The sequence below is a fragment of the Prunus avium genome, chromosome 6 (assembly GCF_965620075.1).
Source record: "Prunus avium chromosome 6, drPruAviu1.hap1.1, whole genome shotgun sequence".
Lineage (NCBI taxonomy): Eukaryota > Viridiplantae > Streptophyta > Magnoliopsida > Rosales > Rosaceae > Prunus > Prunus avium.
Window position 1 is genome coordinate 22089419 of NC_142289.1, and position 26631 is coordinate 22116049.

A 26631-nucleotide genomic window follows, 5' to 3' on the forward strand; every position below is an offset into this window, starting at 1 on the left:
GAGTCATTTGGTGAGTTTTGAGTGAAATCCAATCGCTAGAACTATGCAATACACCAACCACTCCAATTCGGAACGAACTGCGTTGGAACTTGAATTGTCCAATTTCTTACACCTATTGATATCTGATCGAGCCCAAATCTTGGGAAACATCAAAATATGGTGGGAGGAGTCATTTGGTGAGTTTCGAGTGAAATCCAATCTCTAGAACTATTCGATACACCAACCACTCCAATTTGGAGCGAATTGCGTTTCAAGTTGAATTGTCCAATTTCTTACCTCTATTGATATCGGATTGAGCCCAAAACTTGGGCAACATCATAATATGGTGGGAGGAGTCATTTGGTGAGTTTTGAGTGAAATCCAATCGCTTGAACTGTGCAATACACCAACCACCCCAATTTGGAACGAACTGCGTTGGAACTTGAATTGTCCAATTTCTTACACCTATTGATATCGGATCGAGCCCAAAACTTGGGAAACATCATAATACGGTGGGAGGAGTAATTTGGTGAGTTTTGGGTGAAATCCAATCGCTAGAACTATGCAATACACCAACCACTCCAATTTGGAACGAACTGCGTTGGAACATGAATTGTCGAATTTCATACACCTATTGATATCGGATCGAGCCCAAATCTTGGGAAACATCATAATATGGTGGTAGGAGTCATTTGGTGAGTTTTGAGTGAACTCCAATCGCTAGAACTATGCAATACACCAACCATTCCAATTCGGAACGAACAGCGTTTGAACTAGAATTGTCCAATTTCTTACACCTATTTATATCAGATCGAGCCGAAAACTTGGGAAACATCATAATACGGTGGGAGGAGTCATTTGGTGAGTTTTGAGTGAAATCCAATCGCTAGAACTATGCAATACACCAACCACTCCAATTTGGAACGAACTGCCTTTCAAATTGAATTGTCCAATTTCTTACACCTATTGATATCGGATCGAGCCCAAATCTTGGGAAACATCATAATACGGTGGGAGGAGTCATTTGGTGAGTTTTGAGTGAAATCCAATCTCTAGAACAATGCAATACACCAACAACACCAATTTTGAACGAACTGCGTTGGAAAATGAATTGTCCAATTTCATACACCTATTGATATCGGATCGAGCCCAAATCTTGGGAAACATCATAATACGGTGGGCGGAGTCATTTGGTATGTTTTGAGTGAAATCCAATCGCTAGAACTATGCAATACACCAACCACTCCAATTCGGAATGAACTGCGTTGGAACTTGTATTGTCCAATTTCTTACACCTATTGATAGCGGAGCGAGCCCAAATCTTGGGAAACATCATAATACGGTGGGATGAGTCATTTGTTGAGTTTTGAGTGAAATCCAATCGCTAGAACTATGCAATACACCAACCACTCCGATTTGGAACGAACTGCGTTGGAACTTGAATTGTCCAAGTTCTTACACCTGTTGATATCGGATCGAGCCCAAATCTTGGGTAACATCATAATACGGTGGGAGGAGTCATTTGGTGAGTTTTGAGTGAAATCCAATCGCTAGACCTATGCAATACACCAACCACACCAATTTGGAACGAAATGCCTTTCAAACTGAATTGTCGAATTTCTTACACCTATTGATATCGGATCGAGCCCAAATCTTGGGAAACATCAAAATATGGTGGGAGGAGTCATTTGGTGAATTTTGAGTGAAATCCAATCGCTAGAACTGTGCAATACACCAACCACTCCAATTTGGAACGAACTGCCTTCCAAATTGAAATGTCCAATTTCTTACACCTATTGATATCGGATTGAGCCCAATTCTTGGGAAACAACATAATATGGTGGGAGGAGTCATTTGGTGAGTTTTGAGTGCAATCCAATCGCTAGAACTAGGCAATACACCAACCACTTCAATTTGGAACGTACTGCGTCGGAACTTGTATTGTCCAATTTCTTACACCAATTGATATCGGATCAAGCCCAAAACTTGGGAAACAACATAATACGGTGGGAGGAGTCATTTGGTGTGTTTTTAGTGAAATCCAATCTTTAGAACTATGCAATACACCATCAACTCCAATTTGGAACAAACTGCGTTGGAACATGAATTGTCCAATTTCTTACACCTATTGATATCGGATCGAGCCCAACTCTTGGGAAACATCATAATATGATGGGAGGAGTCATTTGGTGTGTTTTGAGTGAAATCCAATCGCTAGAACCATGCAGTACACGAACCACTCCAATTTGGAACGAACTGCGTTGGAACATGAATTGTCCAATTTCTTACACCTATTGATGTCGGATCGAGCCCAAATCTTGGGAAACAGCATAATATGGTCAGATGAGTCATTTGTTGAGTTTTGAGTGAAATCCAATCGCTAGAACTATGCAATACACCAACCTTTCCAATTTGGAACGAACTGCCTTTCAAATTGAATTCTCCAATTTCTTACACCTATTGATATCGGATCGAGCCCAAAACTTGGGAAACATCATAATATGGTGGGAGTATTCATTTGGCTTGTTTTGAGTGAAATCCAATCCCTAGAACTATGCAATACACCAATCACTCCAATTTCGAACGAACTGCGTAGGAACTTGAATTGTGCAATTTCTTACACCTATTGATATCGGATCGAGCCCAAATCTTGGGAAACATCATAATATGGTGGGAGGAGTCATTTGGTGAGGTTTGAGTGAAATCCAATCGTTAGGACTATGCGAGACACCTACCGCTCCAATTTTGAATGAACTGCGTTGGAACTTGAATTGTCCAATTTCTTACACCTATTGATATCGGATCGATCCCAAAACTTGGGAAACATCATAATGTGGTGGGAGGAATCATTTGGGGGGGGGGGGGTTTGAGTGAAATCCAATCGCTAGAACTATGCAATACACCAACCACTCCAATTTGGAACGAACTGCCTTTCAAATTGAATTGTCCAATTTCTTACACCTATTGATATCGGATCGAGCCCAAATCTTGGGAAACATCATAACATGGTGGGAGGAGTCATTTGGTGAGTTTTGAGTGAAATCCAATCCCTAGAACTATGCAATACACCAACCACTCCAATTTGGAAATAACTGACTTCCAAATTGAGTTGTCCAATTTCTTACACCTATTGATATCGGATCGAGCCCAAATCTTGGGAAACATCATAATATGGTGGGAGGAGTTATTTGGTGAATTTTGAGTGATATCCAATCGCTAGAACTGTGCAATAATCCAACCACTGGAATTTGGAACGAACTGCGTTGGAACATGAATTGTCCAATTTCTTACACGTATTGATTTCGGATCGAGCCCAAATCTTAGGAAACATCATAATATGTTGGGAGGAGTCATTTGGCTTGTTTTGAGTGAAATCCAACCCCTAGAACTATGCAATACACCAATCACCCCAATTTCGAACGAACTGCGTAGGAACTTGAATTGTGCAATTTCTTACACCTATTGATATCGGATCGAGCCCAAATCTTGTGAAACATCATAATATGGTGGGAGGAATCATTTGGTGGATTTCGGGTGAAATCCAATCGCTAGAACTGTGCAATACACCAACCACTCCAATTTGGAACGAACTGCCTTTCAAATTGAATTGTTAAATTTCTTACACCTATTGATATCGGATCGAGCCCAAAACTTGGGAAACATCATAATATGGTGGGAGGAGTCATTTGGCTTGTTTTGAGTGAAATCCAACCCCTAGAACTATGCAGTACACCAACCAATCCAATTTGGAACGAACTGCGTTGGAACTTGAATTGTGCAATTTCTTACACCTATTGATATCGGATCGAGCCCAAATCTTGGGAAACGTCATAATATGGTGGGAGGAGTCTTTTTGTGAGTTTTAAGTGAAATCCATTTGCTAGAACTATGCAATACACCAATGTTGAGCCTATTCCTAACAACTAAAATGAGTTATTAAAAATAGAAACTTCAATTCTCGCAAGTGCACGAACCATTTATAGTATAGCTTATGAAATACGAGGTCGATCCCACGGAGAATGGTAACTTGGTTGCAAGTTAAACTACTTAGAATGATGGAAAAACTGAAAACAAAGAAACAAACTAACTAACAATTGGCAAGGTCTAGGACAGAATCCTAGCACCACACACGCACTCGAATGGGGGGTTTTTGTTGTTTAAATGAAAACAAGAGAATGAAATGGAAGTGCTGGAAGTAAACAATGGCAGCAATGAACAAGTTGTGAAACAATGATTGAGAAGTGTTAGAGCCTTGGAATCTACCACTAGTCTTCCTATCCAAGTTATGAATGCATAGAAATTGACTCAAGCTTCATTAACAATAGATTATCGCATACAAGCCTATGGTATCTAGGTGCAGGATGCATGATTCTCCTAAGGCATGTAATTGTGCATGGTATCTACACAACACGTGATCTCTAATATGCAACCTAAGCATGGTATCTACTTAGAATAAAGCATATAAGAGTCATTAAGTTCCTTGAGAATATGATAATCACACAAGTCCTAGAACATGGTATCTGTCCTAGTCAACCTATGGTTATTAACCCCTTGAATGATTCTTAGGCCATTCATGTGTTGCTTGTGAAAGGAGAGTAGAATTGGTGAATCTAAACCCCTTCCCAACCTGTGCTAGATGCATAAAATCCTAGTTAGCTACTCCAAGAAAACATACATCAAGCACATAATAAGCTGGAGATTAACAACTTGATAATGAAAGCAAGGAAATCAATTAACTATGAAATCATCCATAACATTGAATATTCATGACTAGGGCTTCATCCTAAGCCCTAACAAAATGGATTAGTTAAACATAATTATGAATACAGAAGATAAGAAATACATAGGTAGAATAAAGAGAATAGAAGAACTAGCTGGTGGCAGCAAGGTAGTTTCCAGGACAGCTCCCAGCTCTCCCTCCTTTGCAGCTAGCTCTCTCTCTCTCTTTGTGGTGAATCTGAATGTGTGTATGGAAGTAATGGATGAAGTGAATTGTGTCTGGGATGTGGAATGGAAGTGGTATTTATAGGGAGAAGGAAAGGGGAATTCTGAATTGAATATGACTAATGCATACAACACTTGTATTTAGATAATCAGAATTGGTTGCTGCACTAATAAATCCCACCAGCAGCCATAGGTCATCTTCATGTCAGCATGATCAAGCATCCATCCAGAAACCAATAGCTCATGCCTAGCTCACCATGACCAAGCATCCATCAGCTCATCCTCATGTCAGCATGATGTGTATTTTGATGGGCTCACGGATTGGGTTTGGCTGAATCCAAATATGACTTTAAGATATCCATTTTGAAGTTCAGAATGTCTCTGATCCAACCACACAAGTATTGGCCCAATCCAAGCTCGGATGAAGAAGATAAGTCCGAAATGAACTTCTAACTCAATATCCAGTTTTTGCACGTTTTGCACCATTTTGCTTCAAAAGCAATCTCTTGCTGCCTTCAACCTATAGAACACACAAACATAGGTAAGTGACTTGAAATAAAGAGAAACTAAACAAAATTACTAAGTAACGAAGGCATGCAAATGTGTGAAATTATGAACTTATCAAATACCCCCAAACTTAGACTTTGCTAGTCCTCGAGCAAACAAAATAAAACTACAACTTAGAAAACAGAAAATAAGCAGCTAGCCTTCCAAACAATATCCTCAAAGAATCATCAAAGTATATGGTTCCAAAGAAACACAACAATCACAATCTAAGTTCCACACATGATTCAAGAGTGTGCAAAGCTTACAATGACATCCTTAAGTGTAGTGTGTGAATGCCAAATCAGAACAACACCTGCAACTCAAATAAGTACATGCGCACACACTTAAAGCACAATCAAGAATTTCGAGCCCCATAAGCTCATTATGAAATCAGCTCTCCACAGTAATACCACACATTACCAAGGATCAAAAGGACTTTACAAGGGTTGTAATGAGGCTTAGGGTAGTGGTTGAATGAAAGAGGAGACATGGAGATATAACAACATTTTGAGCACAACTAAAGCATAGGTAAAAGCATGAGAGATTACTGAACTTTGTAACAAGCAAGGAACACATACATGAGCAGATTTTCAACATAATTTCAGCACCTTCAAATGTGTTATTTGGCCTAATTTTGTGGCTCTTTACCCTAGATCACCATGATCTTTCCTTATAACACCCTAGGGCCGTGACTACATTGGTCACACTTCATTACCTCTTTTGATTAGTTAACAATACCCCAAAACTTATTTCTTTTCAACACTTGGGTTACAGCACTAATGACTCACTTTTGCTCCAAAAACCTTGCAATCTTTATGACTCTCCTTTAAAGATAGCTTTAATTGCTCAAAGAATAGGTAAAGATAAGAAACAGAGATTTATTATGGTAGAAATGGTTTACACAAAGAAAGGCTTAACGTAGGCTCAAATGGATTGACTAGGGATGAATACATGTAGAGGGATGGTTAGAAAGGCTCAAACGATTTAAACATGGCCTAAATCACTTCCTAAGCATTGTATGGCAACAGAATGTCTCAAGAGATATTCAAATAAGTTCTAGAGCATGAAACCAAGATCATGAAATAAGCAGAATTGCATAACATCTCCAAGTAGCAAGAAATTGGACTAACTTGGCAAAGTGCTCAATAAGTGCAAGGATGGCATGCAAGACAAAGTTCACTCAGAATCACACATAGGCCTTAAACAATGACTATCAATTTCTGAAAAAACCATATTAGTATTAAATCCAAGTCTTATCATAGGTGTTTGGAAGGATAACGAAACAACACACAAAATCCTGCGTTATTAGACACTAGACACACTTAAAAATTTTAAAATTTGACAATAAAACAACATAACTGAATCCTTCCCCCCAAACTTAAATGAAACATTGTCCTCAATGTTTAGAGTATAAGAACAAGCAATGCCTCATAAATGAAAGGAAAGAAGATAAGGAAAAGACATAACCAAATGTTAGAGTTCAGAAAACAACTCCCCTTTGAAGCGATTAGGACGCAAGCAAGCTCCTTGCACGTTCTATCTTCTCCTCATCACCTTGGGTTGCCTCCCAAGAAGCGCTAAGTTTTATGTCTTCAGCCGGACGTCCAAACTTTGGTGAGCTTCAAGAGAGTGGTGGAGGCTCCTTGAGTGCTTGAGACTCAATATTGGCATCAAAGTTGGCATCAAAGTAAGGTTTCAACCGATGTCCGTTCACCTTGAAGGTGCTGCCATCCTTAATGTTTTGAATCTCCACTGCGCCATGATCAAACACATTAGTAATAACAAAAGGGCCAATCCACCGAGAACGAAGCTTACCTGGGAAGAGCTTAAGGCGTGAATTGAATAAGAGAACCTTCTGCCCTTCCTCAAACGTCTTCCTAAGAATCTTCTTGTCATGATACTGCTTTGTTTTCTCCTTATAAAGCTTAGCGTTCTCATACGCCTCATGTCGCAACTCCTCCAACTCATTGAGTTGAAGCCTCCTCTTTTCACCAGCAGCTTTCATGTCAAAATTGAATGCCTTGATCGCCCAATAAGCCCTGTGCTCAAGCTCCACTGGTAAGTGACAAGGTTTACCAAAAACAAGTCTATATGGAGACATACCTATGGGGGTCTTATAAGCTGTCCTATAAGCCCACAATGCATCCTCCAAACGCATGTACCAATCCTTCCTTGTGGTGTTCACTGTCTTCTCAAGTATGTGCTTAATCTCCCTATTGCTTATCTCAACCTGCCCACTAGTTTGAGGATGGTAGGGTGTTGCCACCTTATGCTTGATTCCATACTTCTTCAAGAGTGCTGCAAAAGCTTGGTTAACAAAATGGGAGCCACCATCACTAATGATTGCTCTTGGTGTGCCAAACCTTGTAAAAATATTTCCTCTGAGAAAACTGATCACAATCTTAGCATCATTAGTTCTAGTGGCAATGGCTTCCACCCATTTGGAAACATAATCGACAGCAACTAATATATATTCAAATCCATAAGAAGTAGGAAAAGGGCCCATGAAATCAATTCCCCAAACATCAAATATATCAATGACTAAGATATTAGTGAGAGGCATCTGATTTCTAGCATGCAAATTACCCATCCGTTGGCATCTATCACATGAAGCACAAAATGTATAAGCATCCTTAAAAAGGGTAGGCCAAAAGAAACCTGATTGTAGCACTTTGTTGGCAGTCTTCTTTGCTCCAAAATGGCCTCCGCATGCATGGGAGTGACAAAACTCTAGAATGCTCTTAAAATCACCTTCAGGCACACACCTTCGAATTACTTGGTCCGGACAATGCTTGAATAGGTATGGATCATCCCAAAAGTAGTATCTTGCTTGTTTCCTAAGCTTGTCACGTTGGAATGTAGATAACCCTGTAGGGAGTTCGTTAGTGCATAAGTAGTTAACAATATCAGCAAACCAAGGCAATGGATTAAGAGAATTCAAAGCACAAATAGAGAAGAGTTGCTCATCAGGGAAGCTTTCACGCAATGGCAGTGAATCCTCCTCTTCATTAGATACATGCACCAATCTACTCAAGTGATCAGCCACCACATTCTCACTTCCTTTCTTATCTTTTATCTCCAAGTCAAACTCTTGCAACAAGAGGATCCATCTAATGAGGCGTGGCTTGGCATCCTTTTTAGCTAACAAGTATTTCAATGCTGCATGATCAGTGTAAACAATGACCTTGTTAGTAATCAAATAAGATCTGAACTTCTCTAAAGCAAATATGACAGCTAATAACTCCTTCTCTGTGGTGGAATAGTTGAGTTGGGCATCGTTGAGGGTTCTACTAGCATAGTAGATGGCATGTGGCTTCTTATCAACTCGCTGCCCCAAAACAGCTCCAACAGCATAATCTGAGGCGTCACACATCAGTTCAAAAGGCAAGCTCCAATCCGGTGGCATAATGATTGGGGCAGTTGTGAGCATCATTTTCAAAGCATTGAAAGCATTCTCACAGTTTTGATCAAACACAAAATCCATGTCCTTGGCAAGGAGATTGCACAAAGGCCTTGCAATCTTAGAAAAATCTTTAATGAAACGCCTATAGAAACCTGCATGGCCAAGGAAAGAACGTACTTCTTTGACAGAAGTAGGTGAGGGCATAGAAGCAATCAAATCAATCTTAGCTTTATCTACCTCAATTCCATTACTAGAGATGACATGACCAAGAACTATGCCTTGGTTAACCATAAAATGACATTTTTCCCAATTAAGCACAAGGTTATTTTGTTCACATCTAGCCAACACCTTAGATAAGTTATGCAAACATTGATCAAAAGAATCACCAAAGACAGAGAAGTCATCCATGAATACCTCAATAAACCTTTCTACCATGTCGGAGAAAATGCTCATCATGCACCTTTGGAAAGTGGCTGGGGCGTTGCAAAGACCAAAGGGCATCCTCCTATAAGCAAAAGTACCAAAGGGACATGTGAAGGTTGTCTTCTCTTGATCTTCTGGGGCTATGGCGATTTGGTTGTAACCTGAATATCCATCAAGGAAGCAATAGTGGCTATGGCCAGCCAATCTCTCAAGCATTTGATCAATAAATGGAAGAGGGAAGTGATCCTTGCTTGTTGCTGTGTTGAGCTTCCTATAATCAATGCAAACTCTCCAGCCCGTGGTCATCCGTGTTGGTACAAGCTCGTTTGCTTCATTCTTCACCACTGTGATACCTGATTTCTTGGGGACAACTTGTATTGGGCTCACCCATTTACTGTCAGAAATAGGGTAAATAATACCAACATCTAAAAGCTTCATTACTTCTTTCCTTACCACCTCCTTCATGTTTGGATTGAGACGTCTTTGGGCATCCCTCTTAGGCACTGCATTGTCCTCCAATAGTATCCTATGCATGCACGATGTTGGGCTTATGCCTTTGATATCTGCAATGCTCCATCCAATCGCAGTTTTGTGCTCTTTTAGAACCCTCAAAAGCTTCTTCTCATCATTTGGTTCGAGGTGTGAGGCAATGATAACAGGTAGAGTCTCACTCTCACCTAAATAAGCATATTTAAGGTGTGTTGGCAATTGCTTTAATTCCAACTCCGGTGCCTGCACAATAGAAGGTAAAACCTTATTAGTAGGTGCGGGTAAAGATTCAAATTGGTTTGCATACCTCTTTCCCACTTCTATGTAGCTATCCATGCTGCAAACAAGCTCAAGAAGTAAAGGAGAGATCACAGCCTCTAATCTGTCCACTTCTTCTTTCCTTATGCTTTGTGTGATGCATGCTTCAATAGGCTCCAAATAACTCATTGGCAGTGCTTCTTTCACCATATTATCAATTGCATCAAGCTGGAAAACTTCATGCTCATCACTTGGAAACTTGGAGGCTTCAAACACTTTGAATGCTATTGTCTCATCAAACACGTTCATAGTCAATGTACCCTTCTTCACATCAATAATTGCACCGGCAGTTGCCATGAATGGACGACCAAGAATGAGTGGTAACTGATTGTCATGAATTGGTGCTTCTTCCATTTCCAACACCAAGAAATCAGCTGGCAAAATCAGCTCTTCTACTTTCACCAAAACATCTTCTAGAATGCCCCTAGGGTACCTGATAGTTCTATCTGCCAATTGAATGCTCACAGATGTGGCTTGCAACTCACCAAGGTTAAGTTTCTCATAAACATGATATGGCATAAGGTTAATGGATGCACCAAGATCAAGCAAAGCTTTTTGAAACTTAAAATCACCAACTATACAAGGTATAGAAAATGAACCTGGATCCTTTAGCTTTGGAGGTAGCTTTCTTTGTAAGACTGCACTAACCTCTTCACTTAATGCAACCTGTTCATGCTCTTTGAATCTCCTCTTGTTAGTGCATAGATCCTTCAAAAATTTTGCATATTTTGGAATCTGAGCAATGGCATTGAGCAATGGGATGTTGATTTGCACTTTCTTGAATATTTCCATTATCTCATCCAAGCCTTGATCTTTCTTTGACTTTGATAACCTGCTGGGAAAGGGTGCAATAGGCCTAAAATCATTAGATGAAATTGGAACTTGATTAGCATTAGATGATACCTTAGGGCCTGTGCTCTTTCCAAGAGAATTGAGGGGCTGTTTGGTGGAACCTGTGGGCTGCCCTTGTGGTGGCTGAATGATCTCCACGTTTTCTCCATCTTCTTGCTCTTCATTGGCATCTCCAACCTTATTATCAACTTGTTTACCACTTCTCAAGATGTGCACTGCTTTAACTTGCTCATGATGCCTTGGATTCACCTCCGTTTGGCTTGGAAAAGTTCCGGATGCTCTATTGCTCATGGAGGATGCAATCTGCCCAACTTGCACTTCTAGTTTGTTCACTGCATTTTGAAGATTCTGATTGGTTTGCATCTGTTGCCCCATGAACTTCTTGAACATGTCTTGCAATTCTCCCATTTGATCACCCCTTTGCTCTTGTACTTGTTGGGGAGCTTGCTGGAATTGCCTTTGTTGTATTTGAAATCCTGGGGGAGGTCCTTGAGATTGTTGCACATTTGAATTATTGCTCCACCTGAAATTAGGATGATTTCTCCACCCCGGATTGTATGTGTTTGAGTAAGGATCATTCTGAGGATTCCTTCCTTGAAGGGCATTTGCTTGCTCTAGCATGTGCTTTGCAAAAGATTGGTCTTGAACTTCCTCTTTGCTTCCTAGAGGGCCAGTCACTGCCTGTTGAAGCAAAGAACACATAACATCAAGTTTTGCATTAATCTCATTATTAGTACTTACCTCAGAGACCACAGCTTTCATAGGAGCTCCTCTTCCTTTATTGTAGCTCCATTGTTGAGAGTTGGTACTCAAAGATTCAAAGAGAGTAAAAGCCTCATCTGCTGTTTTGTTCATCAGTCCTTCTCCACTTGTTGCATCTACCATCATCCTTTCGGAATCAAGCAAACCTTCATAGAAAGATTGCATTTGCATCCAACTCTCTATATTGTGGTGTGGGCAAGAACTCATCATCTCCTTGTACCTCTCCCAGCATTCATGAAAAGCTTCTCCTTCTCTTTGTGTGAAACCAAGAATTTCCTTTCTAATCTTGTTAGTCTTTTGAGCTGGAAAGAATTTCTGCAAAAACTTATTAGAAAGCTCATCCCAAGTACGAATTGAAGCATTAGGCAAAGAGTATAACCATGACTTAGCCTTATCTTTTAAACTGAATGGGAATAGCCTCATCTTAATCTGCTCATCATCAAGTCCTTGAATTTTGATTGTAGCACATATTTCAAAGAATTGCTTAACATGCATGTAAGGATCCTCAGTGGTATTACCATAATAAGTTGGAAGAAGATGAATCATACCACTTCTAAGCTCAAACCTGTCAATTGTGAGTTGAGGATAGACGATGCACGAAGGTTGATCAGTGACTTTGGGGATGGAAAATTCACGCAGGGGTTTCCTAGGTTGGACAACAAGCGCACCACCTCCTTCATCATTATTGTTGTTGTTTGGAATCTCTGCCATCTTGCTTGAACCTTCAGATTCGTAGCTCTCAGATTCAGCACTTAAAGAACTATAATTCCTCCTCAAACCAACACGTACAGCAAAAGTTCCTGGTGAAATTGGCTCAGAATCAGATTCGGACATATATGCACACACAAGAAACCAATTAGTGCCTTCAAATGGAGATAACAACTAAAAAGAAAAACAGAATACAGAAATAAAAACCAACGAAAACAAAAACAAAAACACTCAAAGTAATCTAACTATAGCACCATCGTTACCGGTTCCCCGGCAACGGCGCCAAAAACTTGTTGAGCCTATTCCTAACAACTAAAATGAGTTATTAAAAATAGAAACTTCAATTCTCGCAAGTGCACGAACCATTTATAGTATAGCTTATGAAATACGAGGTCGATCCCACGGAGAATGGTAACTTGGTTGCAAGTTAAACTACTTAGAATGATGGAAAAACTGAAAACAAAGAAACAAACTAACTAACAATTGGCAAGGTCTAGGACAGAATCCTAGCACCACACACGCACTCGAATGGGGGGTTTTTGTTGTTTAAATGAAAACAAGAGAATGAAATGGAAGTGCTGGAAGTAAACAATGGCAGCAATGAACAAGTTGTGAAACAATGATTGAGAAGTGTTAGAGCCTTGGAATCTACCACTAGTCTTCCTATCCAAGTTATGAATGCATAGAAATTGACTCAAGCTTCATTAACAATAGATTATCGCATACAAGCCTATGGTATCTAGGTGCAGGATGCATGATTCTCCTAAGGCATGTAATTGTGCATGGTATCTACACAACACGTGATCTCTAATATGCAACCTAAGCATGGTATCTACTTAGAATAAAGCATATAAGAGTCATTAAGTTCCTTGAGAATATGATAATCACACAAGTCCTAGAACATGGTATCTGTCCTAGTCAACCTATGGTTATTAACCCCTTGAATGATTCTTAGGCCATTCATGTGTTGCTTGTGAAAGGAGAGTAGAATTGGTGAATCTAAACCCCTTCCCAACCTGTGCTAGATGCATAAAATCCTAGTTAGCTACTCCAAGAAAACATACATCAAGCACATAATAAGCTGGAGATTAACAACTTGATAATGAAAGCAAGGAAATCAATTAACTATGAAATCATCCATAACATTGAATATTCATGACTAGGGCTTCATCCTAAGCCCTAACAAAATGGATTAGTTAAACATAATTATGAATACAGAAGATAAGAAATACATAGGTAGAATAAAGAGAATAGAAGAACTAGCTGGTGGCAGCAAGGTAGTTTCCAGGACAGCTCCCAGCTCTCCCTCCTTTGCAGCTAGCTCTCTCTCTCTCTTTGTGGTGAATCTGAATGTGTGTATGGAAGTAATGGATGAAGTGAATTGTGTCTGGGATGTGGAATGGAAGTGGTATTTATAGGGAGAAGGAAAGGGGAATTCTGAATTGAATATGACTAATGCATACAACACTTGTATTTAGATAATCAGAATTGGTTGCTGCACTAATAAATCCCACCAGCAGCCATAGGTCATCTTCATGTCAGCATGATCAAGCATCCATCCAGAAACCAATAGCTCATGCCTAGCTCACCATGACCAAGCATCCATCAGCTCATCCTCATGTCAGCATGATGTGTATTTTGATGGGCTCACGGATTGGGTTTGGCTGAATCCAAATATGACTTTAAGATATCCATTTTGAAGTTCAGAATGTCTCTGATCCAACCACACAAGTATTGGCCCAATCCAAGCTCGGATGAAGAAGATAAGTCCGAAATGAACTTCTAACTCAATATCCAGTTTTTGCACGTTTTGCACCATTTTGCTTCAAAAGCAATCTCTTGCTGCCTTCAACCTATAGAACACACAAACATAGGTAAGTGACTTGAAATAAAGAGAAACTAAACAAAATTACTAAGTAACGAAGGCATGCAAATGTGTGAAATTATGAACTTATCAACCAACCATTGGAATTTGGAACGAACTGCATAGGAACTTGAATTGTCCAATTTCTTACACCTATTGATATCGGATCGAGCCCAAATCTTGGGAAACATCATAATATGGTGGGAGGAGTCGTTTGGTGAGTTTTCAGTGAATTCAATCGCTAGAACTATGCGCGACACCAACCACTCCAATTTTGAATGAAATGCGTTGGAACTTGAATTGTCCAATTTCTTACACCTATTGATATCGAATCGAGCCCAAATCTTGGGAAACATCATAATATGGTGTGAGATGACATTTGGTACGTTTTGAGGGAAATCCAATAGCTAGAACTACGCAATACACCAACCACTCCAATTTGGAACGAACTGCGTTACAACTTTAATTGTCCAATTTCTTACACCTATTGATATCGGATCGTGCCCAAAACTTGGGAAACATCATAATACAGTGGGCGGAGTCACTTGGTGAGTTTTGAGTGAAATCCAATCGCTAGGACTATGCAATACACCAACCACTCCAACTTGGAACGAATTGCCTTTCAAGTTGAATTGTCCAATTTCTTACCTCTAGTCGTATCGGTTCGAGCCCAAAACTTGGGCAACATCATAATATGGTGGGATGAGTCATTTGGCTAGTTTTGACTGAAATCCAATCGCTAGAACTATGCAATACACCAACCACTCCAATTTGGAACGAACTTCCTTTCAAATTGAATTGTCCAATTTCTTACACCTATTGATATTGGATCGAGCCCAAATCTTGGGAAACATCATAATATGGTGGGAGGAGTCATTTGGTGAGTTTCGAGTGAAATCCAATTGCTAGAACTATGCAAAACACCAACCACTCCAATTTGGAAAGAACTGCGTTGGAACTTGAATTGTGCAATTTCTTACACCTATTGATATCGGATCGAGCCCAAATCTTGGGAAACATCATAATATGGTGGGAGGAGTCATTGGAGAGTTTTGAGTGAAATCCAATAGCTAGAACTATGCAATACACCAACCACTCCAATTTGGAACGAACTGCCTTTCAAGTTGAATTGTCCAATTTCTTACCTCTATTCATATCGGAATGAGCCCAAATCTTGGGAAATAACATAATATGGTGGGAGGAGTCATTTGGTGAGTTTTGAGTGAAATCCAATCGCAGGAACTATGCAATAGACCAACCACTCCAATTTGGAACGAACTGCCTTCCAAGTTGAATTATCCAATTTCTTACCTCTATTGATATCGGATCGAGCCCAAATCTTGGGAAACATCATAATATGGTGGGAGGAGTCATTTGGTGAGTTTTGAGTGAAATCCAATCGCTAGAACTAAGCAATACACCAACCACTCCAACTTGGAACGAATTGCCTTTCAAGTTGAATTGTCCAATTTCTTACCTCTATTCATATCGGATCGAGCCCAAAACTTGGGCAACATCATAATATGGTGGGCGGAGTCATTTGGCTAGTTTTGAGTGAAATCCAATCGCTAGAACTATGCAATACACCAACCAATCCAATTTGGAACGAACTGCCTTTCAAATGGAATTGTCCAATTTCTTACACCTATTGATATCGGATCGAGCCCAAATCTTGGGAAACATCATAATATGGTGGGAGGAGTCATTTGGTGAGTTTTGAGTGAAATCCATTTGCTAGAACTAAGCAATACACCAACCACTGGAATTTGGAACGAACTGCATAGGAACTTGAATTGTCCAATTTCTTACACCTATTGATTTCGGATCGAGCCCAAATCTTGGGAAACATCATAATATGGTGGGAGGAGTCATTTGGTGAGTTTTGAGTGAAATCCATTCGCAAGAACTATGCAATACACCAACCACTCCAATTTGGAACGAACTGCGTTGGAACTTGAATTGTCCAATTTCTTACACCTATTAATATCGGATCGAGCCCAAATCTTGGGAAACATCATAATATGGTGTGAGTTGTCATTTGGTGAGTTTTGAGTGAAATCCAATTGCTAGAACTATGCAATACACCAACCACTCCAATTTGGAACGATCTGCGTTAGAACTTGAATTGTCCAATTTCTTACACCTTTTGACATCGGATCGTGCCCAAAACTTCGTAAACATCATAATACAGTGGCAGGAGTCATTTGGGGAGTTTTGAGTGAAATCCAATCGCTAGAACTAGGCAATACACCAACCACTCCAACTTGGAACGAACTGCCTTTCAGGTTGAATTGTCCAATTTCTTACACCTATTGATATCGGATCGAGCCCAAAACTTGGGAAACATCATAATATGGTGGGAGGAGTCATTTGGCTTGTTTTCAGTGAAATCCAACCCCTAGAACTACGCCATACACCAACCACTCCAATTTGGAATGAACTGCGTTGGAACTTGAATTGTGCAATTTCTTACACCTATTGATATCGGATCAAGCCCAAATCTTGGGAAACATCATAATATGGTGGGAGGAGTCATTTGGTGAGTTTTAAGTGAAATCCAATCGCTAGAACTACGCAATACACCAACCACTCCAATTTGGAATAAACTGCGTTGGAACTTGAATTGTCCAATTTCTTACACCTATTGATATCGGATTGAGCCCAAAACATGGGAAACATCATAATACGGTGGGAGGAGTCATTTGGTGAGTTTTGAGAGAAATCCAATCGCTGGAACCACGCAATACACCAACCACTCCAATTTGGAAGGAACTGCCTTTCGAATGGAATTGCCCAATTTCTTACACATATTGATATCGGATCGAGCCCAAATCTTGCGACACATCATAATATGGTGGGAGTAGTCATTTGGTGAGTTTTGAGTGAAATCCAATCGCTAGAACTATGCAATACCCCAACCACTCCAATTTGGAACGAACTGCGTTGGAACATGAATTGTCCAATTTCTTACACCTATTGATATCGTATCGAGCCCAAATCTTGCGACACATCATAATATGGTGGGAGTAGTCATTTGGTGAGTTTTGAGTGAAATCCAATCGCTAGAACTATGCAATACACCAACCACTCCAATTTGGAGCGAACTGCGTTGGAACTTGAATTGTCCAATTTCTTACACCTATTGATATCGGATCGAGCCCAAATCTTGGGAAATAACATAATATGGTGGGAGGAGTCATTTGGTGAGTTTTAAGTGAAATCCAATCGCTAGAACTATGCAATACACCAACCACTCGAATTTGGAATGAATTGCGTTGGAACTTGAATTGTCCAATTTCTTACACCTATTGATATCGGATTGACCCCAAAACTTGGGAAACAGCATAATATGGTGGGAGGAGTCATTTAGTTAGTTTTGAGTGAAATCCAATCGCTAGAACTATGCAATACACCAACCACTCCAACTTGGAACGAATTGCCTTTCAAGTTGAATTGTCCAATTTCTTACCTCTATTCAAATCGGATCGAGCCCAAAACTTGGGCAACATCATAATACGATGGGAGGTGTCATTTGGCTAGTTTTGAGTGAAATCCAATCCCTAGAACTATGCAAAACACCAACCAATCCAATTTGGAACGAACTGCCTTTCAAATGGAATTGTCCAATTTCTTACAACTATTGAGATCGGATCGAGCCCAAATCTTGGGAAACAACATAATATGGTGGGAGGAGTCATTTGGTGAGTTTTGAGTGAAATCCAATTGCTAGAACTATGCAATACACCAACCACTCCAATTTGGAACGAACTGCCTTTCAAGTTGAATTGCCCAATTTCTTACCTCTATTAACATCGGATCGAGCCCAAAACCTGGGCAACATCATAACATGGTGGGGGGAGTCATTTGGAGTGTTTTGAGTGAAATCCAATCGCTAGAATTATGCAATACACCAACCACTCAAATTTGGAACGAACTACGTTGGAACTTGAATTGTCCAATTTCTTACACCTATTGATATCGGATCGAGCCCAAAACTTGGGCAACATCATAATATGGTGGGAGGAGTCGTTTGGCTTGTTTTGAATGAAATCCATTTGCTAGAACTATGCAATGCACCAACCACTCAAATTTGGAACGAACTGCCTTTCAAAATGAATTGTTCAATTTCTTACACCTATTGATATCGGATCGAGCCCAAATCTTGGGGAACATCATAATATGGTGGGAGGAGTCATTTGGTAAGTTTTGTGCGAAATCCAATCTCTAGAACTATGCAATACACCAACCACTCTAATTCGGAACGAACTGCCTTTCAAGTTGAATTGTCCAATATCTTATCTCTACTGATATCGGATCGAGCCCAAAACTTGGGAAACATCATAATATTGTGGGACGAGTCATTTGGCTAGTTTTGAGTGAAATTCAATCGCTAGAACTATGCAATACACCAACCACTCCAATTTGGAACGAACTGCGTTGGAACTTGAATTGTCCAATTTCTTACTCCTATTGATATCGGATCGACCCCAAATCTTGGGAAACATCATAATATGGTGGGAGGAGTCATTCGGTGAGTTTTGAGTGAAATTAAATCGCTAGAACTATGCAATACATCAACCACTCCAATTTGGAACGAACTGCGTCGGAACTTGAATTGTCCAATTCCTTAGACCTATTGATATCGGATCGAGCCCAAATCTTGGGAAACAACATAATATGGTGGGAGGAGTCATTTGGGGAGTTTTGAGTGAAATCCAATCGCTAGAACTATGCAATACACCAACCAGTCTAATTTGGAACGAACTGCCTTTCAAGTGGAATTGTCGTATTTCTTACCTCTATTGATATCGGATCGAGCCCAAAACTTGGGCAACAACATAATATTGTGGGAGGAGTCATTTGGTGAGTTTTGAGTGAAATCCAACCGATAGAACTGCGCACTACACCAACCACTCCAATTTTGAACGAACTGCCTTTCAGATTGATTTGTCCAATTTCTTACCTCTATTGATATCGGATCGAGCCCAAAACTTGGGCAACATCATAATATGGTGGGAGGAGTCATTTGGCTAGTTTTGAGTGAAATCCAATCGCTAGAATTATGCAATACCCCAACCACTCCAATTTGGAACGAACTGCGTTGGAACATGAATTGTCCAATTTCTTACACCTATTGATATCGGATCGAGCCCAAATCTTGGGAAACATCATAATATGGTGGGAGCAGTCATTTGGTGAGTTTTGAGTGAAATCCAATCGCTAGAACTATGCAATACACCAACCACTCCAATTTGGAACGAACTGCCTTTCAAATTGAATTGTCCAATTTCTTAGACCTATTGATATCAGATCGAGCCCAAATCTTGGGAAACATCATAATGTGGTGGGAGGAGTCATCTGGTGAGTTTTGAGTGAAATCCAATCGCTAGAACTATGCAAAACACCAACCAATCCAATTTGGAACGAACTGCCTTTCAAGTTGAATTGTCCAATCTCTTACCTCTATTGATATCGGATCGAGCCCAAAACTTGGGCAACATCATAATATGGTGGGAGGAGTCGTTTGGTGAGTTTTGAGTGAAATCCAATCGCTAGAACTATGCAATACACCTTACATCTTGTTCCATGTACGATAAGATTTTTCCTTCTTCTGTGTGTAGGAGAGTGCTTACGGAACAATGAATACAAATTATTACAAGTTTGGGTTATCTGAACCTGGGAATACTTCATATTATGATCTTGGTTTTGGTCATGCTTATGAGTTGAATGATCCTTACCCAAGAGATGGTGAACAAAGAAGGCTTTTGCAGAGCTCTTCAACAACGACTAGTGAACAAAATGTGGCAGTGAATTCAGAATGGGAAGGAAATGCAAACACTTCTACGCGCAACAACCCCATAGAATGTAAGTTCCAAGTGTTTTTTTTTTCTTTTTTGGGTGGCAATAGGTATCATGATTATGCTCTGGTTTTCTCTTTTCTGGGTCCTATATTAGAGGCCCGGAAGACTGGAAAAATGTTATTTAGAGAATAAAACAATGAATTAGTGACTATTATGTTCATTGGTGATGAAGTTTCCGAAGGTAAGATAGTCTTAGAGCATTCTCTAGTTGTTCTTCTCTTTATGGATGGATTAAAACATTATAGGGCCTGCAGGGACCAGTAACATAGATGATATAGAGGCCTAGTGGTGACTCATAGAGTTAGTTGACATATATTTTTCCTCTTGAAAAGAAGAAGTTAATGATTAGGTGTTTGATTGTTAAAAAGTTTGTTATTTTGCATAATGGTTTCATTCCAGTTCCAAGGATTATTACTTCATACATGGGTAGGCGTCAAATTCATGGACGTAGGTTTTTGGCAACCACCTTTTCTGAATTTTAATGATAGGACCCACTGTTACAATGTTTACTCGTCCTTGGTTTGTTTCCTCTTGGAGTTTTCTAATAATACATTTTACTTATACAAAAGCTTTTATATTGTTGTACTTGCTCTTTTTCATTTCATATTCTTTTGAATTCAAACTTTCTGTTGTTTAGAGCTACTTGATCTCTCCATGCGGCCACCATGGTTCACCCTGTTAATTAAAAATTTAAAACCATCGTGTGATGAAACCTGTATGTACAACTTCAAAATATATGGCAGGCCAAATGAGCCCTTATAGGTAACATGGGCTGTATATATTAAACTCCACTGATGTAACCTTGTGACAGTGTATTGTAAACTTAAAATCTTTGAAGGACCGTGTACTTGCATGTTTCTTCTGAGTTTGACTAAAAGTGATGTTAATTCTGTTTTCTCCTCAATTTCGATCCTTTTTTGCTCCTAATGTCGTTTGGTGTGGATTCTGTTCCCACTCATTTACTTTACACTTGATATTTGCCTATTTTTCCAACAATTGAAGTATCATATTTTACATTTCAGGCCCACGGAGAAATCAAAATTCCCAGGATTATCAGGTATTTAGCTTCTCCATGATTTCGGTGCAGAACAAGTTGAATGCTTTTAAGTGTTAAAATATCTCTGTCTAGATATACTATACAATTAGGCTTCCGTTCACATTTGCATATATGCACTACATGTGCACACAGGCACCTATATTGGGGGCTGAGTAGAATTGATTGCCTTAACATGAATGGAAGCTTTAGATGATTAAGTCATGTTTGGGGCTGTTGAAAATCTGTTTGGATGTGGTCTCCAAATCCAAGCTAAATCAAGTAGCCTCTAAATCCTTACTTCAGAAAAATGAAGGCAGGGGGCACTACAACGGTTGGATGATCTTCAATTTTGGATATGTTATAGCCAACATAATTTCGAGCAAGTTTCGTGAAGCAAGCACAACCATCCGAGAATCACGTATTAAAATCAAATGCAGAAACCGAGTCTGCAGAAACCCACCAGCCGTGGCTGAACACAAAAGCTGCAAACCCGTTTTGAGGCATCAGGAAAATTCAGAAAAATCTACAAGTTTCACAGATTTTAGTCCTCAGGTAGACGAACAACTTTCATGAAGGAAGTTTTCTGATCGGAGCTTCCTAAATATGACTTCTGGATTTATGAACAGTACCCTCGGTTTTGGGTCTTGAAGAAGTTGGCTGAAGAGAAGTGGGCTGAAGAAAAGTTATTGTATTATAGGTGGATAAATGGGAAAAGCATGGTTGGAGCATTTAGATGGTCTGCCAATGTGGCTGAAAAGTTCTTTCCTTATGCTATTATATATACAAAGTGGATGAATAAGTGTTGCCAAAGTTTGGAGTTTATGGAATTGGTTCGGCCGAAGAGTTTTTGAGTTTTGTCCTATTACATATAGATATATAATAGGAAGAATTCATAGAGGCGGATAAAAGGTGGCCGAGTGTTTTCTCAAAAAAGGTGGCCAAGGTGTCTTCTTTTGCAAAAGAGATTGGGCGTATCTTTGAAGTTGGCTGAACACTACTCTTGCAAAAAAGTTGGGCTAAAGTGATTGGGCATATCATATTGATATATTCATTTATATATATATATATATATATATATATATAAATGGGTGGATGCATGCATGAATACGGCCAAAGCTTGGAGTTCTTTGGAATTGATGTGGCCGGGACCTTGAAGTTTGGAGGTCGTAGCAATTTGGGCTACACAAGTTTGCAGCCGGGTGAAGCTAGGAAAGCTGGGTAAAGATTGGCGGCCGAGAATTGTTCAAATTCGGCCGGGGTTTAAGGCTTGCGAAAAGATTGCGGTCGGATTGTGATGCTTGGGATATCTCGGCTGGGGTTTGCTAGAAATTGCGGCTAGTTGTTTTTTGGTTTTGAGCGAACACAATTTTGGAATATGTCGGCCGGGTATTTAGTTTCTTTACAAACTGGGCTGAAGGGCTTTGAGTAGGAAACTTAATCATATATACATATATATATATGTCGGCCGGGTATTTGGTTTTTGGAGTAGATAGGGCGCATGGATTTTTTGTGCAAGCTGGGCTGAAGTTTTTTGTCTTATATACATATATATATTATATGAATGCGGGTGGAGGCTCCCAAGTTTAAACCCTCCATCTCATATATTGTGATAATATAATATTATATATATATATATATATATATATAAGTATATATAAGTAGATGAATGTGCATGTGCGGCCAGCTCCCAAGTTTAAGCCTTATTCATCCTATTTTAGGCTTATATATATTTGGAATTTAATATAATTATTCATATGGGAGGCATCCACTCATCGTTTGGGCGGAAATTAGTAAGACATATGTTCATCATGCGGCCGACAAGGTATGGCCATATAAACAAAAAATAGAGAATTCCTTTGCCAACAAGTTCTCAACCAAGGTTAGAATTTCCAAATATTTGGAGAATTCATCATGCGGCCGATATCAAATATTTGGAGTTCACATGCCACTTAATGTTGGTGGGAGTCTTCATCAAGTCCAAAGCCCAGCCTACAAGTTCCAGCAGATGTTTTCCTACAAGTGGCGGAGTTTAAAGACAGGAAGACATTAATATTGGGAAGATTTCCAAGACATCGGGCAGTTCGTGCCTAGAGCTCCCGAAAGCATTAATATTGGGAAGATTTCCAAGGCAGAGTTAGTTGAATGACCAAACCCATGAGCTGAGGAGCTCTATAAATAGAACATCAGATGAAGAAAGAAGGACCGCCAACTGAACACCCAAAATCTATCTTTTCATCATGTACTTTTCAATTCATAGTCTAGGATTTTATCTTTTCAAGCTTTTCAGATTATCCAAGTTCTTCATTTTCCTACTGTAAGCTTTACATTCTTGCAATTTAATTTCAATTGTCTTTACATTCAAATTTAATTCAAGTCTTTATCGCTTTAATCTACTTAATCGCATTTACATTTCTGTCATTTCGTTTACTGCATTTACATTCATTGCACTTATCACAAAAATCCTAAAAATAGTCATACAAATATCAATCATCCTTGACCTCAAGGAGGAAAAAGAACCTAGGCCAAGAGGAGGTTCCTTGCTTGGTCGATCAATCGTTTGATTAAGAAGTCAGAAGCGCAAACACACTCACACAATCTTTCCATCCAAGCCATCAAGTGGTTTGGTGGTGGCACGCCTACGCATCTCAAGAGAAGAAGGACCAAAAACTCCTTCCATCGGCCTACCCGGCCGAAAAGAGGGAAACAAGTCATCACAGCCTGGGCAGGCCTTTTCCTGATTTCCATTTATAATTTTTCTTCCTAAAATATCCTAACCATAGATTTTGTACCGGAATTTTTTCTCTAGATCATTATGACATTCAAACTCTTTGTGTGAGAAATATAATGAGTTGAATACATTGAAAGTTGAAGCATTTTCTTACTTGCAGGTTATTTGGCAAGACAACATTGATCCTGATAGCATGACTTACGAGGTTTGCTACTAGTTTTATACTTTCTCCTCCTCAGAATTTGGATAATACATTTCTATTATCATTAAGTAATCTGTCTTATCTATTGAAAAGTTTTGATTTTTCTCTAGATTACGTATTCATTAGGATGTTATGCTAACAAAAAGGATATTTTAGCAGTTCATACTGAATTTTTTTCCTTGATGGTGTAGATTTACTTCATTGGTAGGAAGGTTACTTGTGCTCTAAAAAGTTCATTTCAAGTAATTTCAGTTCGTTCTCAATGACGTGATTCTTGCAAATTTGTTAAGACTTCGGTTCTTTTCTTTTTTATCTCTCAACTGCACAATTTCTACCTGTTACTGGGCACTGGGCATACCTTGAATTCATACTTTGTTGTCATTAGTTTAAGTGGATTGTTTTTTGTTTTTTTGTTTTTTTCCTGAAATGCTACATTCCTTGCATAATAGCGTAGAATATTATATTCCTAGCTAGTCTCATCAGCCTCATCAGCTTTTACCAGTGGATATGATTTTTGGTTCTGGCCCTTGTATTCTTGGTGGGGATCTGACTCCATAATTGTTAGTGAGCGAATCTCTGAAACATAACCATGTTCTCTAGTTTAAGCTGTTGTATGTCTTTAACACCTTGTGTCGTATGGAAACATCTAGTACTTGTTAAAAACATTTCTTTGGTTCCTTATATTTTTGTGTTTTTACATATATTTTGAATCAATATTACTGACAATGTTTTTCATGTTCCGGAATTACTTGAGTTAGGTGAGGCAGTTGGAACTCAAAGTCGATGTCTTTCTCAAGATCAGATTTCTTTGCTTCCAATCTCGAAGTGCAAATGCAGCTTTTTCTCGAGAAAGGAATCACGAGATGAGAGGTACTCTCTCTCTCTCTCTCCAACAGCCCCTCAAATCAAAATTGGAAATCTAAAGTCCTACTTTATGGAATTGCTTATGGTTTATTATAGCACCGGACAGTTTAATATTTACTAATGTTTGCAAGAATAACATTTTCCCTTGTTCTACTTTTTTTCTTTTCTTTCAATTTATCTGAAAACAGAAAGAACAGAAAATTGGTTTTTCTTGATTTCATAAATATGGGATTCTGGAGAGATATAGAACACTAATTTATCGGAGAATGAAGGTACCCTTTTGCACAAGGCTGTTTGATCAAAATGTTTCTACGATAGAATGATGACATAAATATAGCAAATAGGGCATTATAAGCAAGGTAGCTCACTGTCAAACATAAAAGTAACGACTTGATTTTCTGCTGCATCATGCTTCGTTTGCTGTCTGTGATTGAAATATATGTCCAACATGTTCGATAGAAATATATGTCCAACATGGTCATTCACTAGGATAGATACTGTTCGGTGTATGAGGTGAGAAAGTTTGTAATAATCCTGTATGAGGACCTATGATTTAAGGTACTGGCTACTAGTCACTAACAAAGTCTTTGGGCCTTATGCTGCAAGACTAAATTATAATGTGTAGTTATATTGCACTTTTCTTGTCACTTCAATTTTATGTCTCATAGAACTCATATCTGCATCTGATGAAAAATTGAATATACATGTCAAGAAGTTTATCATCCATCCAACCTTAGACGGGATTAGATTGGTTTGGATTGAAAAATCTACAGAGACACCAGTATAAGTATCGGATTGGATTTAGTTTTGCTAAAGTTTAATGGTTAGGGTTTCATCTTGGTAAGTGATTTATATAATTAGCTCCCATCCCATATTAGAAGTTTTCGGGATCTGTCTGTGCCTACTACATGGTGCCTTCCAATGGTACTGAGTATTTATCTCCACAACCAAGGATAGAGTTCAAATCCCCCCTCCCAATGGTAACAAAACACTTTTTTTTTTTTCCCGTCATTAACTTGTATTCCCTTGTTGGACGTAGATGTGTGATTTGCCAGATGGAATATAAACGAGGGGACCGATGGATTACTCTACCGTGCAAACACCTCTATCATGCTGGTTGGGGGACCAGATGGCTTAGCATCGACAAGGCAAGCTGTTCTGTTGGATTAAGTTTAGCTGATAGTATTTGATTTTTCAGGCTTGCCCAATATGTTACACTGAGGTGTTTGCTGATGCGTCAAAGTGCGAGAAATAATCCTGATGAGCTTAAAAAATACGATGATTTTTCTTCTTCAAACGTGGCGGTTATACAGAGATGTTTGCTTCAATTTTCCACGTTATTTGTAGAAGCATTGTGTTAGCTGTTATAATAAAAATTAAAATATTATGAAGTGAAGAATTCAGATAAGTAGATGATGTGTCGTGGATTTGTGAGGTGCATGGTGTTGTTGTCTTAGGATTATTATGCTTTGTTTGTTATATCATATAGGGCCCTATTTTTTGTTTTTACAAAAGGCTCCTAAATTCCAGGATTGTCCCCATCACAAGTCAACATGGATAATAAGTGCAAAATGTAAACCTCCTAACATAATTTCATTGCCATTATTTAAATAATGGACTTTAATTATTATGATTGCAATTGCAAATCATGT

At 39.1% G+C, this 26631-nt stretch overlaps 1 protein-coding gene and 1 non-coding gene across 2 annotated transcripts in view; both read left to right on the top strand.

The window, feature by feature from the left end:
• LOC110767122 (E3 ubiquitin-protein ligase BIG BROTHER-like) overlaps positions 1-26392 on the top strand; it is a 76520-nt gene extending 50128 nt beyond the window's left edge. The window contains exons 2-7 of the mRNA XM_088254614.1: positions 19910-20153; positions 21172-21206; positions 24074-24117; positions 24857-24985; positions 26019-26127; positions 26178-26392. Of these exons, the coding sequence (XP_088110740.1) occupies positions 19910-20153; positions 21172-21206; positions 24074-24117; positions 24857-24985; positions 26019-26127; positions 26178-26234 (618 nt within the window). The 3' untranslated portion in view covers positions 26235-26392. The remainder of the gene's footprint in view (positions 1-19909; positions 20154-21171; positions 21207-24073; positions 24118-24856; positions 24986-26018; positions 26128-26177) is intronic.
• On the top strand, positions 11898-12004 carry LOC148293827 (small nucleolar RNA R71). Its single transcript, XR_015836887.1, has one exon. It is a non-coding gene; the product is annotated as a small nucleolar RNA R71 (small nucleolar RNA).
• Positions 26393-26631: the final 239 nt, after the last annotated feature.